Source organism: Cyprinus carpio, chromosome A13 (genome assembly GCF_018340385.1).
Source record: "Cyprinus carpio isolate SPL01 chromosome A13, ASM1834038v1, whole genome shotgun sequence".
NCBI lineage: Eukaryota > Metazoa > Chordata > Actinopteri > Cypriniformes > Cyprinidae > Cyprinus > Cyprinus carpio.
In genome coordinates, this window is record NC_056584.1 from 1,553,826 (window position 1) to 1,573,187 (window position 19,362).

At 38.1% G+C, this 19,362-nt stretch overlaps 3 protein-coding genes across 8 annotated transcripts in view; 2 read left to right on the plus strand and 1 right to left on the minus strand.

Moving 5' to 3' along the window:
• The window catches only part of LOC109112381 (dystonin-like), a 114,695-nt gene extending 109,618 nt beyond the window's left edge, over positions 1–5,077 (minus strand). The window contains exons 1-3 of the mRNA XM_042768356.1: positions 4,581–5,077; positions 4,198–4,229; positions 3,692–3,868 (exon numbers count right to left, since the gene is read on the minus strand). Coding sequence (XP_042624290.1) covers positions 3,692–3,868; positions 4,198–4,229; positions 4,581–4,761 — 390 coding nt within the window. The 5' untranslated portion in view covers positions 4,762–5,077. The remainder of the gene's footprint in view (positions 1–3,691; positions 3,869–4,197; positions 4,230–4,580) is intronic.
• Positions 5,078–7,002: 1,925 nt separating this feature from the next.
• On the plus strand, positions 7,003–14,825 carry znf451 (zinc finger protein 451). 6 transcript variants are annotated; one of them, XM_042768364.1, is made up of 14 exons: positions 7,003–7,079; positions 7,406–7,493; positions 7,626–7,709; positions 8,544–8,657; positions 9,068–9,179; positions 9,272–9,419; positions 9,507–9,633; positions 11,377–11,536; positions 11,708–11,855; positions 12,172–13,634; positions 13,873–13,959; positions 14,130–14,207; positions 14,359–14,390; positions 14,671–14,825. In XM_042768364.1, the coding sequence occupies exons 2-13, from the start codon at positions 7,440–7,442 to the stop codon at positions 14,370–14,372; spliced, it is 2,589 nt and encodes an 862-aa protein (XP_042624298.1). In that variant the 5' UTR covers positions 7,003–7,079; positions 7,406–7,439; the 3' UTR covers positions 14,373–14,390; positions 14,671–14,825. The 6 variants fall into 6 exon arrangements, with proteins under 6 accessions (XP_042624298.1, XP_042624292.1, XP_042624297.1 ...); XM_042768358.1 differs by lacking the exon at positions 14,359–14,390; XM_042768363.1 differs by lacking the exon at positions 14,359–14,390 and having other exon boundaries at positions 13,876–13,959.
• Positions 14,826–15,415: 590 nt separating this feature from the next.
• On the plus strand, positions 15,416–18,245 carry LOC109111915 (BAG family molecular chaperone regulator 2-like). Its single transcript, XM_019124913.2, has 3 exons — positions 15,416–15,743; positions 16,371–16,480; positions 16,561–18,245. The coding sequence occupies exons 1-3, from the start codon at positions 15,622–15,624 to the stop codon at positions 16,953–16,955; spliced, it is 627 nt and encodes a 208-aa protein (XP_018980458.1). The 5' UTR covers positions 15,416–15,621; the 3' UTR covers positions 16,956–18,245.
• The last annotated feature ends 1,117 nt before the right edge of the window (positions 18,246–19,362 follow it).

A 19,362-nucleotide genomic window follows, 5' to 3' on the forward strand; every position in this document is an offset into this window, starting at 1 on the left:
GAAGCGCGTTCACGCTCAGCGCAATGACTTACTGCTCTTTCACTTTCTCAACTGGTGTTTCCAGCAGGTCTGAACAAAATTAACAGTGACAAGTAATACATATCTTCCAAGAATGCCTTATATAGCAAGAAAAAAAAGTCTGTCATTATTTTCTAACCCCCATGTCAATAGAAATCTCAAGATAGTTTCCCTGTGGAACACAAAAGAAGAAATTCTGAAGGCATTTAAAATTCTCTGTTGCAACAACTATTTAATGAAAATTCTCAAAAATGTATTTCTGCAGCAAAACTTCAATACATTGGTGTCCTGAAACAATATATTCTGAGACCAGGATGAGTTGTTTTATACACTCTTAAAAATAAAGTTTTCAAAATGGAGTTTTCACAGTGCTGATGGCCTAGAAGAACCTTCTTCTTCCTTTTTTCTTAGTGTGAAGAGTATTTTAGAAAAGCATTTTGGAAAGTTCTGGATGTTAACAGTTCTTCATGGAACCATCAAAGCCAATAAATAATCTTTATTTTAAGAGTTGTTTTTTGTATGTTGCCTTCTCCATTTTTGATCTTTGTGAATTATGTTCTTGAAAGGCATTAAATACATAAATTAAATACAGATATATAAAGGAACACAGATTTTTATTCCTTGAAAAGTATTTCACATAAAAAGGTACTGATTTCTTCTGAAATCACTGAATAAAAAACGTGAAAAAGATGTGAAAACTTGCTATTCATATTGCAAAATGCAGGAGTAAAAGTTATTGTGTGTGTGTGTGTGTGTGTGTGCGCACGCACTGGTTTAGGTGGTTTATGTGGACTCAAATTTGAATAATGACATGGGTATGACACAGGTATTACAATATGAAGGTAGTTTATGAGGACACTTTCTGTGTCCCAGCTTTTTATTCCTTGAAAAGTATTTCACATAAAAAGGTACGTAATTCAAAAGGCTTAAAAAACATACTAAGTGGTGGGGTTTTTTTTAATTGAAAGTTTAATTTGAGGGTTAAGTTTGTACAGTTTAAAAACCATTACACGCATGGAGAGTCCCCGTAAACCACCAGCACCAACATCTTGACAATCTTGAACTTTTAAGTATGACAACCATGTCAAAGCATGAATGTGAGGTAACAGCTGCGAGGCAAGCAGTCACAGGCTTGTGAGGTCTGTTAGTCAGACAGCATGTGCTCCAGTGGAGTATGCAAAAAGAAACACAATACACAAAATATTAAATGTATAAAAAATATTAAAAACAATAGGCTACAATACTGATAAGCTTGTTTACATGTTTCCAGATTTACAAAAATGTACTGCTTGATTATTCACTGAAGAAGCATTGTAATACTTCAGTTATACATTACGCATGGCAACCAATGTCTGTGTAAACCATTTCAGCAAGTGTCCAGACACACACATACTACAATGTTCTAGATTCCATTAAAAAAGCACAGTATCTAATTTTCATATAAGGTTTGTGCCTTTCATCAGGGTAAATTAATATCGATATTAAAGATGAAAGATGTTTTTGCAGAGAACTTTCATAGATAATCTGTCACTGTATGTGACATTCAAATCAAAGTAGCATAAAGTCAGACTACTTTCACTACATTTATATATGTGTGTGTGCGTGTGTGTGTGTGTGTGTGTGTGTGTGTGTGTGTGTGTGTGTGTGTGTGTGTGTGTGTGTGTGTGTGTGTGTGTAATACGTGTTTGTGTTTTTTTGTTTGTGTGTGTGTGTGTGTTTGTGTGTGTGTGTGTGTGTGTGTGTGCCTACTTTTGGGATTTACAATAATCACCATGAACTTCAGTCGAGTTGTGGCAGATCGTAGGACATTACAAAGATTTAATATACTCAAAAGCAAATTATTTATGACTTCTGTGTACATAAGTCTGACACCACTCGTGAATATGCTTCTCTTTGAGAACAAGATTAGAGCTCGCATGAACTTCACAAGCAGAGCAAACCTGAGCATCATCTTCTCCAGCATGATTTAAAATAGTTTCAAAGAACATCTGATGTACAAGAAGAAAGCTAGAAATTTTACATAATACTTGAAATATTTTCTAAATTAACAATTTTAGACATTTTTCAAAGTTGTAAATAAAACAAAGATTACTATTGTTTTACAAGAAAATACTGTTTCGGTCTTTAACATTCAATTAAATGTGTTACATGCCGTTTCTTTGTGATTTGTGAAATTTACAAGCAATTTCTGAGTGAACATTGCTCCAAAGTAAATCCTACCCCAAATTTCTGGGAATGACACATGTACAAAACAAAAAATAAAAAAGGTTATGCAGTATATACATTATGTACTACACAGTAGGCAGTGCAATACGTTGCATTCTATTGTACTATTATTGACTGTGCCTCCAACGACAAAGATCAAGTTCTGTTGTAAGGTAATACATCAGAAGCAGCTTTACAGTACATTTATTTCTGGGATATTTTTAGAAAATGCTCAGACAGTCTCAATGTCGCTCACCAGTGCAGTGAGATTCCGTTATCGATCAAACTAAGAGTGCACAAGAAAGTTGAGATGGACACTGTTCACTAGCAATTATACAGTATAGCGGTTTAAAAGGAAGGGCCTATATCGAAGGAAGGAAGAAGAAATGAGTAGCATGCCGAATCCACATCCTGTTATTCTGAGTATAAATATCACTTACAAAGGGCCTTTGATCACTTTCCTACCTTTCATAAGAGTCCTGTCGTGTTTCTACTGCTTGAATCAAATAAGTGTTTTTTTCTGCATTATGTTCCTAGAATTTCCACATATATGAAATTACAGAGTGGTTTAAAATCTGGTATATATCCTAAACATTATGTGTCATGCAAGGAAAAGCAGACGATCTAGATTTTAATAATGATGTCAACTCTGTGATATTATAACATCAAATTCTAGTGTACATTGATTTTATTTATTTATTGGTTACATTTTTAAGGTGACACAAATTAGACATGACTGAAAATACAAATACTTTTTAATTTGACATGGTCAAAGAGGAAAAAGAGTTCATATTTTAAAAGATATCTTGGTTATATTGGAGAATCACCATCAATAAGACTGATCATAAGGTATTAAAAGTAACCATTGCAGCTGACTGAGAAACACAAACTGACTCACCAGCCCACTTCTGGAATCTCATGTATTTGTGAGCAAAAGAAATGATGTATAGTATTGGTTTTCTGTCATTTTTGGATGGTGAGAAGGGTTCTAGAAGTGACTGGAGGGAGGGATTGAAAAAAAAACTTGCTAAGGGCAACCAAAAATGAAAGTTGTAGGAAAGATTGTGATGAATCATACTTAATAAAATAGTTGTGTATTAAGAAAATGAATAAGGTTGATTTTTATTTAATGGTAACTAGCTTATACCATAGCTTTTTTTTTTTTTTTTTTTTTTGCCCAGTAATAAGGTCTATAGCTACAGGTCAATGTACACATACACTCTTACAAATAAAGGTGCAGTTCCCAAAGTTCCCCACATGTAGTTCCCCGAAGAACCTTTCAGTTAATGGTTAGAAGAACCATTGTTTTTCCTAGGCTACTGGGAAGAACCCTTTTCCACTATAAAGAACATTTTGTGCATTGAAGGGTTCCAACGGAACTCTGTATGGAACCATAGATGCCAGTAAAGAAGCTTGATTTCTAAGAGTGGACTGCGAGTAAACGCCTTGTAGATGAGGGAATACCTACTGGTTTGCGTGTTGGCGTGAGCTGCACGGAGTGATAGAACTCGGGCTGGACTCTCTTCTTCACTCTGCGCTTCCTCACGGCCGCGCTCGAGTCCGGCTCGCTCTCGATGAGCGCCTTCTCTTCAGAAACGCGCGCGCGTGCGCTTCTCCTCGCATGACGTGGACTGTGACGACATACCTGTCAGACAATGACCATAACATCATCGCAAAGCAAGAACTGTTAGGCGCCGCAATTGCAGTCTTTTGTTGTTTATTAATTTTCACATATTAACTTCTTGTAAGCATGTAATATTTATATAAAAGTAGTCTTTTCTGGATTATATCATAACATCATCGCCGCAATGCGCATTTCACGCAGATAAAAGTAGTCTTTTCTGGACATCAAGATGAAAGTAACTAAATAACTGTCAAACAAAACACAGCATTTCTCGAGAACGTCATTGTTTTTGGATGCTTTGCTCTACTCTTCTATGACCTTGACAGACAGAGCAAGAGAAAGATATTTACCTCAGAGCGAAAATGATGCGGCCGGAAACCAGCTTAGAACAAATGGGAATGATTGAAACAAACCCCACATGTATTCAGTCATAATGTGTCTTAGAGATGCTCTTCAAATAACTTTGTCTGGTCTTGAAATAAAGAACACTTTATTAAACACACAACGAGAACAAACGATGAAAAACGAAGCATCGCTCGCGCTCGCATGCGGCACGCAAACGCTTTGATGATCCCATACGAAGATAAGAAGGAAGGAAATGTCTACTAAATCCTGTGCTTGTACATGCAGCATGCATGCTAGCGCAATGACATCCTACAGAAAAAATAAATAAAATAAATAAAAATAAACATATATAGGGTGGACATGACGCGACGCGTCCGGCTCTACTCACCACGACTCCTCGAGCGCCTCGTGAGCACAGATTTTATGGGAATTTTCTCGTTACGGAGCTTCCGATGCCAGCAGCTGAGAAACAGGATCGTGGCGACAGTTCCTACCAAAAGCAATAATAGCAATAATACACACTGGATACTTAAGGGTCTCAGTAAGACCAGGAAAGCCGCAGCAATCATTGCGATGTAGCACAGCCACTCCTACACGTCTGCTTCCTCTCCTTATGTAAACAGCCTACTATGAACGGCTATTTCATGCTGTAATGCCTCACTTGTAGGTCCCTGACATATAGTCTATCTCGTGGTGTGTGTACTTCAATAATGGACCAGCACAAGCCATGACTCAGCAGGAGCCCGTGTTTTTCAGAGCTCGCGCAGGGCAGGGCAGCATCAGCAGCAGCAGCATCTGAGCTCAGCAAAGCTGATCTGTGGCGCCTCAGTCTACATGCGTTTGGAAATGTCCACGTGATGTGTTTCTAAGCATAAACTTCAGCCTTTTGACCAAAATATGGCTTTGGTGTCAGCTCTTTTATAAGGCTTAATGAAGCGCTCCACGTGGACTTAATTATATTCATTTCTGGGACGTCTTAAACTTAGCAGTAATTTCCATAGACGGGTTGTTTACAGTTATAATGATATGCCAGAAATACACTGAGCATAGCATAGCATTTTGTAACTGTATATTTTGCATGTAGGGCCTACTTTTATAACGGTTAAGCTTTGTCATCCATTAATTATCATCTGCTCAAATCTACACTGGAGCAACAAATGGAACTAAAATAATAAACATAGCATAGCAAATGCCAAATAAATCCAGTAAACAGATTTGATAATAAATAAGAAATATAGGAAACTATAAAAAGAAATGTAAGCAAGCATTTCTGAGAATGCCCTAAAGGATTTCACTTATAGGGATGCTTGTATAAAGGATACTTGTGCCAACAATAATTTACTGTAAATGTAGGCTATATGTTTGGCCTTTATTAATATAATAGTACTTTTAACAGTATTTTATAAGGGAAATACTTTTTAGTTATAAAACAAGTATACAGTTGTTGTTGTTTTTTTATGCGTGTGAAATTTCATGTAACGTCTTTGATAATCATAAATTGTATTAACAGAGCTGAGTAGATTACAAATTGTAGTCTGTTTCCAAATTACATGGCAAAATTGTAACGTAATCCATTACATTGCATTTTAGGTAATATAGGCTATAATCAGACTACTTTTTGATTACTTGTAGATTACTTCTGACCTAACTCGCTTATCATTTTGGTTTAAATAGGATAATCTTGTACCATATTGATATAAAATGCAAGGAAAAAGAAAATATATTACATTTCTTGTTATTAACATAATGAAGTGTCAAGGTTTCCCAAACTGCGGCTCGTGAAGGAACTGCAGGGGGTTTGTGAGTTTTATGAAAAACTAATGATCAATTAAATCATAAAAATGTTCAATTAAAATAAATAATTTTAAAATCATCTATCAAAATAAAACACAAAAAAATGAAATATTTTTGTCATGTGTCCATTAACCAAAGGCAGAGAACCGTGAGCATGCAAATGTGTTACTAAATTATCAAAATTATCTCAGGGGTACTTCAAGTAAATATATTGGGGTAAAAGATGACAAAAAAGTTTGGGAATGCCTGCATTACATGTAGGCTAAATAGCATGAATATGTGTATTTTAGTGTGTTTGAAAGACAAAAGCCTTCCAAAGACATAGTAATATATGATTAATGAGCCTCTGAGTGATAATTCAAATAAAAAATTAATGTAGTTGATACAATGTTGAAACACTTCTTACCCCCGAAAATGATTTTTTATTTTATGGTCAAATGCAGTTTTCCGTGTAATTATATCCACCTGACTAGTGACTGGTCTTGTGTGAATGTCCACAAAACTGGAAGAATTTCTGAATGTATATAAGTGGTAGGTTATTTGAGAAATGTACATTTAAAAGATAAAAGAGAGGAATTAGGCAGAATCAATAAATTATGAATAATTTATGACTATTGCGTTAATAATATGCAATCATGTAATCAATACGAAAGTAACTGTCGTATTTTAAAATGCAATTGAATCAAATTAAAAGTAATGCATTTTTGGAATCTGATTAGCCTACGTAATCCAGATTACCCAGCTCTGACAATTAATAATAGGTTATTTTTTTTATTATTATTAGAATTAAATTGCTTATAGCCTACAGTATACAGTATGAATAATTGTCTAACAATTTAAGAATGTGTCCTGCATGAGTTATGCAATCATTTGATTTTCCCGATTTTTAAAAATCTAGATAATTGTAGCATTTTGCAGAAAAAAAATAATTACACAGTGGTTTCATTATTATTATTATTATTATTATTATATAAATATTAGTAAAAGTGAAAAATAATGACACGTGGTTGGTTGGATGACTTTTATTTTGACGAGCTCACTTCCTGTGATGCTATAGTTGATGCTCGCTTCCTACGCTACATGCTCAGTTTTGGTAATGGTTTCTGCTAACTTTTACGCAAATAAGCATCAGATGTTGCGATTTTTGTCTTGACGGTGAATTGTTTGCTAGCGTTATCGTTGCAGAACGTCTTTCAGTACGGTTTGTTTGGTGTGACTTTCTCTCATTTCCCTGTCGACGAGTAGTTGACATTCAGGCTGTTTACAGAATTGATAACCTTTGATTTCCTGTAAAATGCGATCACCCTCCACATTCAATGAAGTAAAATAACATTTAAATGCTAGTTAAAATGTTAAAGCTCGTGCAGTTATTTCTAAGATCGTTTTTGCATGCAATACTTTTCTTCTTTTCGTCGGCAGTGATTAATGTGATGCTCCACGGAGGACAGAAGTGATGTCTTCCTCTGCAGTCTCTGAGGATGTGGAGGATGAGGTGGAGTTTGTGTCTGTAAGTGTGCCTACAATCTCACTGCCTTCATTTCTAATTTGAGTTATTGGGACAGTGGTTTGGATCTAGGTCTTCACTCTTGGGAACTGGATTGAGCCTGTGTAATAATTCCCCCTAACCCTGGTGTTTTAGGAGGGCTCTCTCAGACCGGTGCTGGAGTGCATAGACCTGCTGAGTGACGGAGAGGATGAGGGGGGCATGTCTGCCGTGCACACCGTGAGTTTCCTTAAACACGGACTAGAATATACAAATGAACAGCGTGGGCCATTCTTTAGTCATTTACTCTCCATCATGTTTTTCCAAACCTGTGACCCTCGGTTTGTGTAATGCAGAAGAAGATGTTTGGCAGAATGTCCAAGCTGCTCTTTACCATCATACAGCCAAACAACAATAATTTTTGATGTAGACATATTTTTGCTTTATGTGTGTGATAGGTTTATGCTTTAGTAATTTTCTGGTGTTTTTGCAAAGGTAGCGATCCTAACAGCTCCGAGACCATGAGTTCAGCTCTCATGGATTGCGTATATATCCTAATTGCATTGTAAGTCGCTTTGGATAAAAGCATCTACCAAATGCAGAAATCCCATGTAAATGGTGGTGGTCTTTCCATTTGAGTTTCAATTGCGTCACAATCCATGGAAGATCAAATGATTTTTGGCATCAGTCAAACTTGGCTGATTTAATAGTGAATAACTTATAGTGCACGGTTCTTATAGACACCTTTTCTGATACTCTAGTGTTTACGATTGTTGTTATAGGTAAATTTTGTGTTACTCTATTGTTTATAAGTAGCTTGTTGTGTGACTGATGTCTACAAGGTGTAAATGTGGATGCAAGTGGGGACTGACTGCTATTTTGGAATCAATTACCATTTTTTTTGATTGTATTACCATCTTTCTTCATTGTATATAGCTCTGTCTTTTTTTTTATTTTTTCTTTGATTTGATTAATGGTTTGTTTTATTTGTTTTGTGGGAATTCATTGTATATTATATTTATTTGTTTTTGCATGCATAAACGGCATCCGATGGGCTTTAAATGCAACGCTCAGATTGAGGAGCAGGTTGACAAGCAGAGGGCTCATGCTATGTCCACGCTGGACAGACTGGCACGCCAAGTTGCTGTGGAAAAACTGGAGAGACGTGAAAAGTGCAAAGCTTTTAAGGTTTGACTTTTCTCAATCCTTATAGAATTTAAAAAAATGCATAGTTGCACGTACCATAACTCAAGATTAAAGGAACTGTTCACCCTAAAGTTTCTCCATGGGAACACATTTGGAGAAATGTAGCATTGCGTCACTTGCTCACCAATGATGGGTGCAATGGGTGCCGTCAGAATGAAAGTCCAAACATCTGATAAAAACATCACAAGTAATCCACACCACTCCAGTCCATCAGTTAATGTCTTGAAAAAACCAAAAGCTGCGTGTTTGTAAAAACAATAAATCCATCATTTGGGTGTTTTAACTTTAATCTGTCTGTTTTAAGCGCTGTAGAAATGAAGGTGACTTGCAGTGCATGTTTAGGATAAGTGACATTGATTACAACTGTATTTTGTGATTTTATATTATTGTAGGAGAAAATAATTTCACAGCAAGCACATGGGCGGCACGAGCTGTCGGTCAGCCACAGTAATAGTGGCAGTAGTGATGCCAAGCGCTGTGTGGATATTTGGCTTAAAATGCCAGGTCTGTAATGTTCTTCTAACTTTATTATTTCCAGTAATAGAGTGTATATGTGTATGGTTGGTTCTTCTGCTCACTTTGTCTGGATTGCTCAGGTTTACAGCCAGGCACCGTTAACTCCAGCTCGCTGTGGAGGCGCAGGTCGGCTCCCGCTGCAGCAAAGTGTTCTCCTCAGACCTGCCCGGTCATCAACTGCGGCAGAGTCTATGACAATGTTCCTTTGCTCGAGGGGCATCTTAAAAGGTACTCGGTACATGTTCAGAAATTGCTCTGATTTTCAGCTGGATGCAGTTGAGGTCTGTTTGACCCTCTTTAACTTTGTATTGACAGGTTTGATCATTCACCCTGTGATCCCACGATTACGCTGAGAGGCAGCCCCGCTGCTTTCTATGCCTGTGTGGCCTGTGGGTGCTACTTTCACTCCAGATGTGCATGGAAGGACCACGTGGAGTCTAAGGTTTAAATTTTTAACAATATTTTCATCTTTATGATTATTGATGTTATAAAGTGATCATAATATTTCCCCCCCTGCATTTTTCAAAGTAGACATGTTAATGCATTTTTAAATTAAATGTTTAATAGAGTTCTTTTTTGAAAAAAAAAAAAAAAACATTAACACATTTATTCAATGATGATATAATTTCTGTAAGCTGACATTCTGTATGTATAATTCATTCATAAGTCAAACCCAGTAATTTAATGTACTTATCATTGAAGCTCTACAAGTTAAATATCACCCATGAGTGAGTGCATTATTCATAGAAATGTTAATGTTGAGGGCTAATTTGTTTACATGTGTTTTGATGCAGTTTGAGAAGTACAGAGCAGTGTTTTGTGCAAGTGAGATGAGCAAAGAGCAGTGCTGCAGCAGTACACCTGTTTTAATGCCCTCTCTGGCCCTTACAGTTAAATGGGCCACTTGTCAGACTTGAAAACATCTAAGTCTGAAGGCGTTGCCACTCAAATTGTTAAAGGAGTAGTTCACCCAAAAAATTAAAATTTGCTGAAAATTTACTCACCCTTAGGTCATCCAAAATAGATGAGTTTGTTTCTTCATCAAAAGAGATTCAGAGAAATGTAGCATTACATCACTTGCTCACCAAAGAGTCCTATATCCATAATTCTTTCTTCTGTGAAAAAGTCATCTATATCAGGAGAGAAATATCTCAGATCAAGTACCATTTACAAGCAAAAACAGTTCTAAAAGGTCATCTATATCAGGATGGATTTATATAAGTTGCGGTGATGAATGCCGACGGTGCTGTAGCCTTGCGTCAGCATCGTCGGCCCAAAAAGCTGTGTTTGAACACACCACACAGACTGCAGTCGACGGCAAACTAACACGTGTGTTTTGTGCATGCATAAGAGTAACGAGCTGTCCATATCAGCAGCTATTAATAATATATATTCATCATTCAAAAGGAGAAACTGAAACAAAGATAAAGGAGATAAACGCAGATATACGAAACGTAAACAAAGCAGCGCTTGCTTACAATTTTGAATATCAGTAACCTTGATAACTTTAACCAGTTTAAGTGGCTCATGTTGTTATGAAAACATTCACATATTAACATGATTGACAAGTTTGAAAAAAAAAAAATAGATTTTTCACAAAATTCTTAATTGTGAAAAATCTTAAATCTGGTAGAAGTGTACATTTTGGTGTGCATTCGACTCGGCATGAGCCAAGGAATCAGAGAGAGAAAAATTTTACTTCTAGACCTTACGGTCTAAAAGTTATAAGCAGATATGTGAGTGCAAATTGGACCTGATGGTTTTGCTATGGTTAATATTGAAACGGTCCTCTGTCTGTGTGCCAAATTTCATAACTTTTCCACAAGCGGTTCTGTGGGCGGCCATAGACTTCCAGAGCGGAAGAAGAAACCTAACGGATACATAAGGTGCTTCACCCCTCACCACCTTAAAAACACAGCATTTTACTTCACAAGACATTAACTGATTGACTGGAGGGATGTATTATTGCATTTCTCCAAATCTCCCATCATGGGTGGCCTGAGGATGAGTAATGTTTCATTTTTGGGTGAGTTATTCCTTTAAGACCAGAACTAAGATGGAACTCTTTATCTTAAAAGATCTATAGGAAAATCTAAGTCTTCATTGTCTTATGAGAGAAGTGATATAAAAATAGAAGTGGCATGTAAGCCGTGCTTTTGTCTCTTGTGCTCGATGTCATCTGTAGGTGTCTTCCCCTGACACTGATGGTCACAGCCGTTCCCAGAGCTCTCAGCTGATTGTTTGCTTTGCATGTCCTGCCTGTTACCTCCTCTTCAACATCAAGGACGAATGCCTTGAGCACATGTCTGCAAAAAAACACTTGACTCAGTCCATCACTCTCTGTGGTGCGTGGCCTTCAACAGTCAAATCCGAATCACACTCACCAGACTCATTGTTTCCAGCTGTCTTGTGACTGACTGATACATACTACACATTTTTCATTCTGTATCTCTGAACGATTCCTGTTTTGATTCCTTTTCTTTAACATTGTACTGATGTGATGTTTTGAATTTCAGAGATTAAACCATTAAGCTTGCCTATACCAGTTCCACGGTATGCAAAGAACCGTTTAATCGCTCTCTGTAAGGACGTTGACTTCACTGTCAAATGCACAGCCTGCTCTAAGGTGCTCACCTCGCATATGGAGGCAAGAGCACACTTCAAGTAAGTTAATATTGATTGTTTCTCTGAGTCAAGTTTTATTTTTCTCAGTCCGTCTGACATGATGCGTGTGTATGCATGTCAAAGGTGCCCTCAAGTTTAGGGCCTGAGTACCAATGGTGCGAAGTTTATTTTAAGATCCGAAAAGTCTTAAGCAAATGGATAACCCAGGGTTTAGAATGACCCAGGTTTAAATTTTCACCTGGCTGACAGAACAACAAAAATAAGAAACTGATGTCAATAATATAAAGTCTGTAGTTGCCGTTAAAAAAGGGGATAACAACAAAACTTTTTTTTTTGCTTTTGTTTTGTTTCCCAGTGTGCACTGCAATAATGGCTGCGCTATAGTCACTGCTGATCAAAGCACGGCAGACATCATGAGGACGATGGCAGTCATGGGTCATTGCTCCTCATGCCCCAAACCTTTTTTTAGCTTGGGTCAGATGGAGGAGCACAAAGAGCTCCTGAAGCATGAGGTGAAGAGGGTGAGCAGCATGGACAGGGCCCTTCTGTACTACAGCAACTACTGCGAAATCCAAAGCGCTCAGAAGGCCACGGCATGTGGGAGCGATTCAGACGGGCCTTCAGCGAAGCGAAAACGACTGGCCAGCTTAGATTCCCAAGTCGAATCAAAAAAATGGTCACGGCTCGCCTGGTTCTGTGAGTGCGGCCTACGCTTCACAGAGGAAGATCAAGCTAGAAAGCACCTCCAAGCTGCCAATCAGATCTTTCACAAATGTGCGGTCTGTGGCAAGCTAATGGGCGAATTGTCCATAGCGCGCTTGCACATGAGCCGGTTCCACGGTGGTGCTCATTTGTCCAACTTCCTCTTCCACTGCAGAAAGTGCAAGGTGGAAATGCCGAGGATGGAAGACATGATGGCCCATGTTGGTGTAAGCCACAGAGGCCACAGCTACTACCAGGAAAGAGAAGACACCGCAGACGACTGCGTCTCGTCCAGTATGTCCCCCAAACCGTCCACCAGTGCAGAAACTGAAATGACCAGGCCGGACGTTTCCTCTAGTGTCCCGCCTCCCAAAGCAGAGTCTTGGCTTTGTCGGATGTGTGAAGACCTCTTCGACTCTGAGGCGGCGGTGCGGAAACACTGCGGCGATTTGAGCAGCCACAGTTTCCAGAGGTTTGCCTGTGGCCACTGTCCGCAGAAGTTTTTCAAGGACTCCACCCTGCGGCGCCATTGCGCCAATGAGCACGGTGGCGACATAGTCCTGCGCTACTTCTGCGGGCTGTGCGATAGCATGCTGTACGACACCGAGGAAGACTTTCAGGAGCACTACAACAGTCTGCACAGCCAAGATTACTACTGCGTGCAAGAGGCTCCGAATAACTCCCAAGCAGCCGCGGAAAACACCGTTGAGAGTCTGATAGCAAGTACAAGCCCTGAGCAACTTTGTCCTTGTATGGGCTCTGAGAAATCCAGGGAGGAAAGGAAACCTGTATTCACAAAGTGCATGAAACAGTTGGCCACCGAAAATAAATGCAGTTACTGCTGTCGCCAGTGCGACAAAAACACACCCACCTACGCCGAGATGAAGACGCACATCCTCCTGACACACAAGACCCAGGGCAATGAGAAGAGTTTTGATGTTCTGTGCACTGTTTGCTCACAGAGCCACAAGGATATACCCAGTTTCCATTCACATTACCACAAGCATCACTGCCGGTCAGAACCATGCGCTTCTTCCCGACCCGACAGCGCAGAGGAGAACCCGGCCGCCTCCACCAGCACAATAAATGCCAAGGAGATCTTCTCTCAGAGTAATGGTGAGGTTTCCATTTAGTATCTGGATGGATATCGAGTTACTGGCTTGTTTTCCCTCTTAATGATGACTCCAGCTGAATTATAGATCAATAATCCCCCTTCAGATTCTACACTTCCAGTCTGTATATCACATTTCTCATGATTTTAATGAGTCTTGTCATTCCCATACTTTCCTTTATATTTATTTATTTATTTATATATTTATTATTATTATTTTTTTTTTTTTTTTTTTTTTTTCAGCAGAGGAGTTTCAAGACATAAAGAATGCCATTACTTCAGGTATTCTTGATGTTAAACAAGAGGTGGCCGTTTCACAAGATGATGATGGTAGGATTTTACTTTCCACTGCTTTTTATTTATTTTGTTTAGAAGTGGTACTTCAGTCAGTTGCAATGCTGTGTTTCAATTTAGTACTGTGATGATTCAACTAAATATCAGCAAATCAATAAAGTACATGGGAACGTAACATTTAAGTGCCAGTTTCTATTTCTCCGTAGGTGCATTTGATCAGGACTTGAAACTGGCTTTGGCTTTGAGTGCAGAGGAGGCCAAGAAATCAAAAGAGCTGGATATTGGTAATAAGTTCATCTTGACATATTTATTTAACACTGCCACTAAAAATCTTATATTTCTGAACAGTGTAGAGTCTGAAATGTATTTTTACAGTATGTCAGAGCTCATTGAGAGTATGGTGTTCATTCATTAATCCAGTGTTTATTTTGCCAGCTTTACATGCATGAACAGTATTATCATTTTGGGTATGTTTCATTTTATTGAGCTTTGGCTCAGTGTGATATTTCTTGTAATAGATGGGATTTAGGCAGGATTCATGAGCACATGTTTTGGCTGGGTTTTGTTTTATGGTTTGGGTGTAACAGCACAGATGTTGAATGTCACTGCAGCATCACATTAGTTTGAGTAATCACTGGCTAAAAAAACTCACAAATCATATAACAGTTCTGTTTGATTGATCTTAACATTTATATAAATGAGGCTTGTTATAAAAAAATAATAATTTTTTTTTACAAATTTTTGCAGAGATGGAAGAAGCCTTGAAAAGAAGCTTACAGGAATTTTGACAAGGGAAGGCAGTTTGAATGTTTTCCAATGTTGCTCATGCACTGTGTTGATTAAGCATGTATTTCTTTTCTTTCTGTTTTTCTAAAAGATTAAATAAAGGAAATTATTAATAATTAAAGCATATCTTGCCTGTCCCTGAAATCTCACTGTGTTCTGGTTATCGTCTTTTCTGTGATGTCATCTTGGCCCTTGACCCTAGAAATGAATCCCACCTTCCTTTGTTTGAATCTCCGAGGTGCACTCCTCCACTCTTCTCTGGAGGAGTGTATTATCTTATCAAGGGAGGTTCCAGCCCATGTTTGGAGATGTTTTTCAAGACCGCTGGAAACCGCTAGAACGTGGTCGATAGCGCTGAGAAGTCCGATTCATTTAAGCGAATCGGCTCTTTTGGACGATTCATTTCAACGAACAGGTTCCATTCACTGAATCTTTTTTGTCATCACACAACGTTGTCTACGATGCGATATGGCCATGCAAGACGAATTGCATGATATTAAATAAATTGAATGAATGAATAATTACATTTAATCATAGACTGATGTATACTACTATCACTATTTAAAAAAATATCACTTAAAAATTACAAACTTATGTTTCGCCTGCTACTACGTGTAAATGCGCTGTCACTGTGTAACTACAGAATTGGCCATGTTTTGTGCCAGATATAAGTCTCGTATGCTTTAAAACGATTGTGTTAACTGTTTAGAGCTCAACGTGTCATCCACTTTACCGTCACACTGTTCGGTGACTTGAAAACTCTGTGCGAATCGATTCGACTGAATCATTCAAAGTGAACGATTCACTAGCGAACCGAACATCGCTATATTGCTCGGGTGGTCTGCTCCGGTTTGTGCTGTAGGTCACTGCACCCGTGAAATCATTCATTAACGCGACTAAGCAGCAGCTATAATGGCACAAGCGAAAATTAACGCCAAAATGAACGACGCATCAAAAGGCAAATTCGCCAGAACGATTTCAATGGCGGACCGGTCCGGACAGTTACTGGAAAGTCTGGATCAGATTGAGACGAGGTAAGATATTTATTGTCAGCTCGGTACAGACTAAATCCAGAAAGAGCCATTAAGTCTCGACTTGACTCTTTCAAAGTGAACGCATTATCGCTGCACCTGAATATGAGGAAAGTGTGGATTAATATCGGAAGGATTCAGAATACTGTAAATACAAGTTTTCATCATACAAACATTTCTGTCTGCAACACAGAACGTTAAATGAGTATAAGTTTCTAAATGTGCATTTCGAATTAATTCAGTGTTCTTCAAAATTTCTTGTATAGATTTTTCATAAAAAACCATAAGGCTATGTGTGTGTAAAGAATTATATATAAATATATAATGTTTAGCAGTGATTTTGTATGTTGTTGAGTTCAGACGCCTCTTAAATCAACAGTTCTAATGAATTATATACTCCAAACTAAAAATTCAGAATTATGGGGTAAGAATAAGCAATAAAACCAAGACTATGCCGTGAAGGTGAATTTTGACCTGTGTTTAAGATCGCTGTTATTGTAAATTATGGCCAAAACAGTTGTTAGTTTGCATGTTACCTTGTTCATTTCTGTTGCTGGGTGTTTTTCATTGGCTTTGTTTATGTAAGCAGGTTTGTATCTGGTATGAAATGATCTCAGTAATCTGTCTCAGGGTGGAGGCTCTTCGCGAGGAAGCCGCTGCTATGGAGCAGGAGAGAGAGTGCTTGATTGAGATGATCCAGTCCATTCGAAACAGTCAAGAAATGAGGAGCATTTGTGACGGTACGCCCTCCGTGCTGCGCGACCACCGTTTGTGGCCTCTAATGGATAACAGATAAACATCATTTCAACTTTTATTTCAGGGGAAAGGGAAGAGCTCTCTCTGACCGCCTCGAGACTCCTGGACAGGACGTTAACGGTGAGCATTTCTGTGGATACGCTCCGAAGCGACCAGCAGGAAGAGGCCTTGAGAAAAGCCACCGCCATCATCGATGAGATCGCTGGTAAAGTGCTGGAGGACACGGAGGGGGCCAGAAAGCGTCTGCAGGCCCTTCACGCCGCGTGTGTGACCGACGCGCCTCCTGTGCCTCTGGATCAGAAGTTTCAGAGCATCGTGATCAGCTGCGCCCTGGAGGACCAGAAGAAGATCAAGAGGCGCCTCCAGAGCCTCATCAGGAACATGGACAATGCAGAGAAAAACATTCAAGTTATGGATAAACAGAAAGTTGATCATTCCAGTCTCGCCAATGGCAAATAGAGTCTGAGGGACTGACGAGCGCCACACGTGCCTTTGATAGCCTACAGGACAACACACACACACACACACACCTAACAAACACACAGGTTGCAGGTTTTATAACCACTGATGCCATCTTGGTCTTATGCATATTTATTTTACTTCTATGTTTTCACTTAGAGAAAAAAGCTAAACTGATATACCTCTTTAAATTATATCGACCACTGACAGTTTTTTTCATGCAAGACGAGTTGCATGATATTAAATAAATTGAATGAATGAATAATTACATTTAATCATATGCTGATGTATACTACTATCACTATTTAAAAAAAAAAAAAAAAAAAAATAAAATCACAGTTTTTTTTTTTTTTCCTCTAATGTTTATGATTTATTAACTAATATGAAGCAATGCAAAATCACTGTAATTCTGTTGGGATTGACTGACATACTCGCTGGAAGCCCCATGAATATGATTTAACTGGCTTGTGATTACTTTTAAAGCAGTGGCACATGGTTTTCTCTCTTGCTCTGTGCATTCGAATGAGAACGTTTGGCTCTCAGCTTGCTGGGAATTTCTCGTTCAGCCATCAGGTGAGTCTTTACAGCGGAGCAACACAGGCCTCTGCAGTACAATAAAAAAGTACAATAAAAAGACTTTTTATTTTTGTCCTTTTTTTGACAACCACCCAACAGACCGAAAGCAGAACAGAGCTAAGTATCTCCGGTGGAGATGTGTGGAGCACAGACAAGACACATCAGTCACAGAATGATCCAGACCTTTAATCATACAGTCAATAAACAAAACAACAACAAAAATCACTTCAATTACACTTCTGCCGACTACAAAAATACACAGGTGCTGCTGGCATATTCTTAATGTCTACTAGAAAGAAGAAAAAAAAAAGCAGTTCCTGTATTAGAAATAATGATAACTGTATATTTAAGATAACCAAGCAATAACATGATCAGGAATTATATCAGATAAATAAAGTGCCTTTAGTTCATTGTAGTGTCGCCATCATTTCACTGCAGCAAATGAGAAAACCAGCAATCATCACATCAAGCCAGTTAACATGAAGCTGATGAGCGCAGTAAACATGAAGGCCGTTGTGGCAAAGTACCAGGATTGCACATTCAACCATAAATGCAAGGCATGCGATTCATGAACAAATATAATCAATCAAGAACTAAGCCACATGAAACAAGTGAACAGAGCATAAAACCTGCTTAAACTCATCATTATCCTCTTAAGACACTGTGTCAAAATAGCAGGGAGGTTTGAACAATTCTGTAACATCATATATTTTAGTAAATTAAAATACAGGGAAGGCTGAGTTCATCGAAAATATGACGGACCCAAATCGAGTAAAACATTAAGCACATCAATTTTCAGCAACGTCAAACAAGATCAGTTGTGACTTAAGGCTCTGGGACTTTGGGAGGCAAGTTTAAGTCATAGATCCTCCAGAAACGCACATAAAATATACTCTTCTGAAATGTTTTTTTTGGTGGATCATTACTCAAATATATACTGAAAACTTTAAAGTGATTTTTTTGTTTATTAGTTTAGAATAAGTTATTGATTTCCTATAAGTGAGTTTTTTGATTTAAGTAATTCAGATGTCACGTAGATGCAGAAGCTGAGTGCTTGATGGTTCATGAATGCAAAAATATGTATGCAGCATAATAATTGGTGCACATGTAAATGTGTATCAGTGAGAAGGACTGGGCGATGTACTGAAGACTGACTTCAGTGGCCTCAGCGGTCCTACAGAACATGTTCACAATCCACCATCAGCATACGAGAGTAATGAAAGATATTTAAACAGCATCAGATTTAAACTTCAGTTGCAATAGCAGCATTAGAAATCAGCTAAATATTTTTAATGCAATAAAAAGTACATTTATTGCATTAAAAATAGCCATAAATACATTTAAAATTCCTGCACATTTAAGAGTCAAAATTAAAAAAGAGGGGGAAATGTGTAAATAAGCATTAATATTTATTGCTTGGAGCGTATGAATGAAAATTATTAAACAGAATTCGTTTTGTTCATTTAGTGAATAGTGTGAAAACATACCTTGATTTTTACTGCATTTTGTCTAGCTTTTTGGTTATAACGACTTAAAATAAAAATCACTGTTTAATGCCATTTCAATGTCATCTTCATAAAGGCTAAATAATATCAAGATCTAAAATCTAGTAGCTATATCGTCCAGCCCTAGCAGTTCTACACTTTAATATCTGGCGGCGTTGCCAGTTGTCACCAACTGAATAAAAAAAAACTTTTCTTCATCCCAAAAGAATATGTTTCTATAATACCATCTCTTAGAATATGACAGACTTCAGAAGAGGATGCTGATGCATATCAGTGATAGTGAGTTCATCTGAAATATTTAAAAATCTGACCATTACTAACACTAT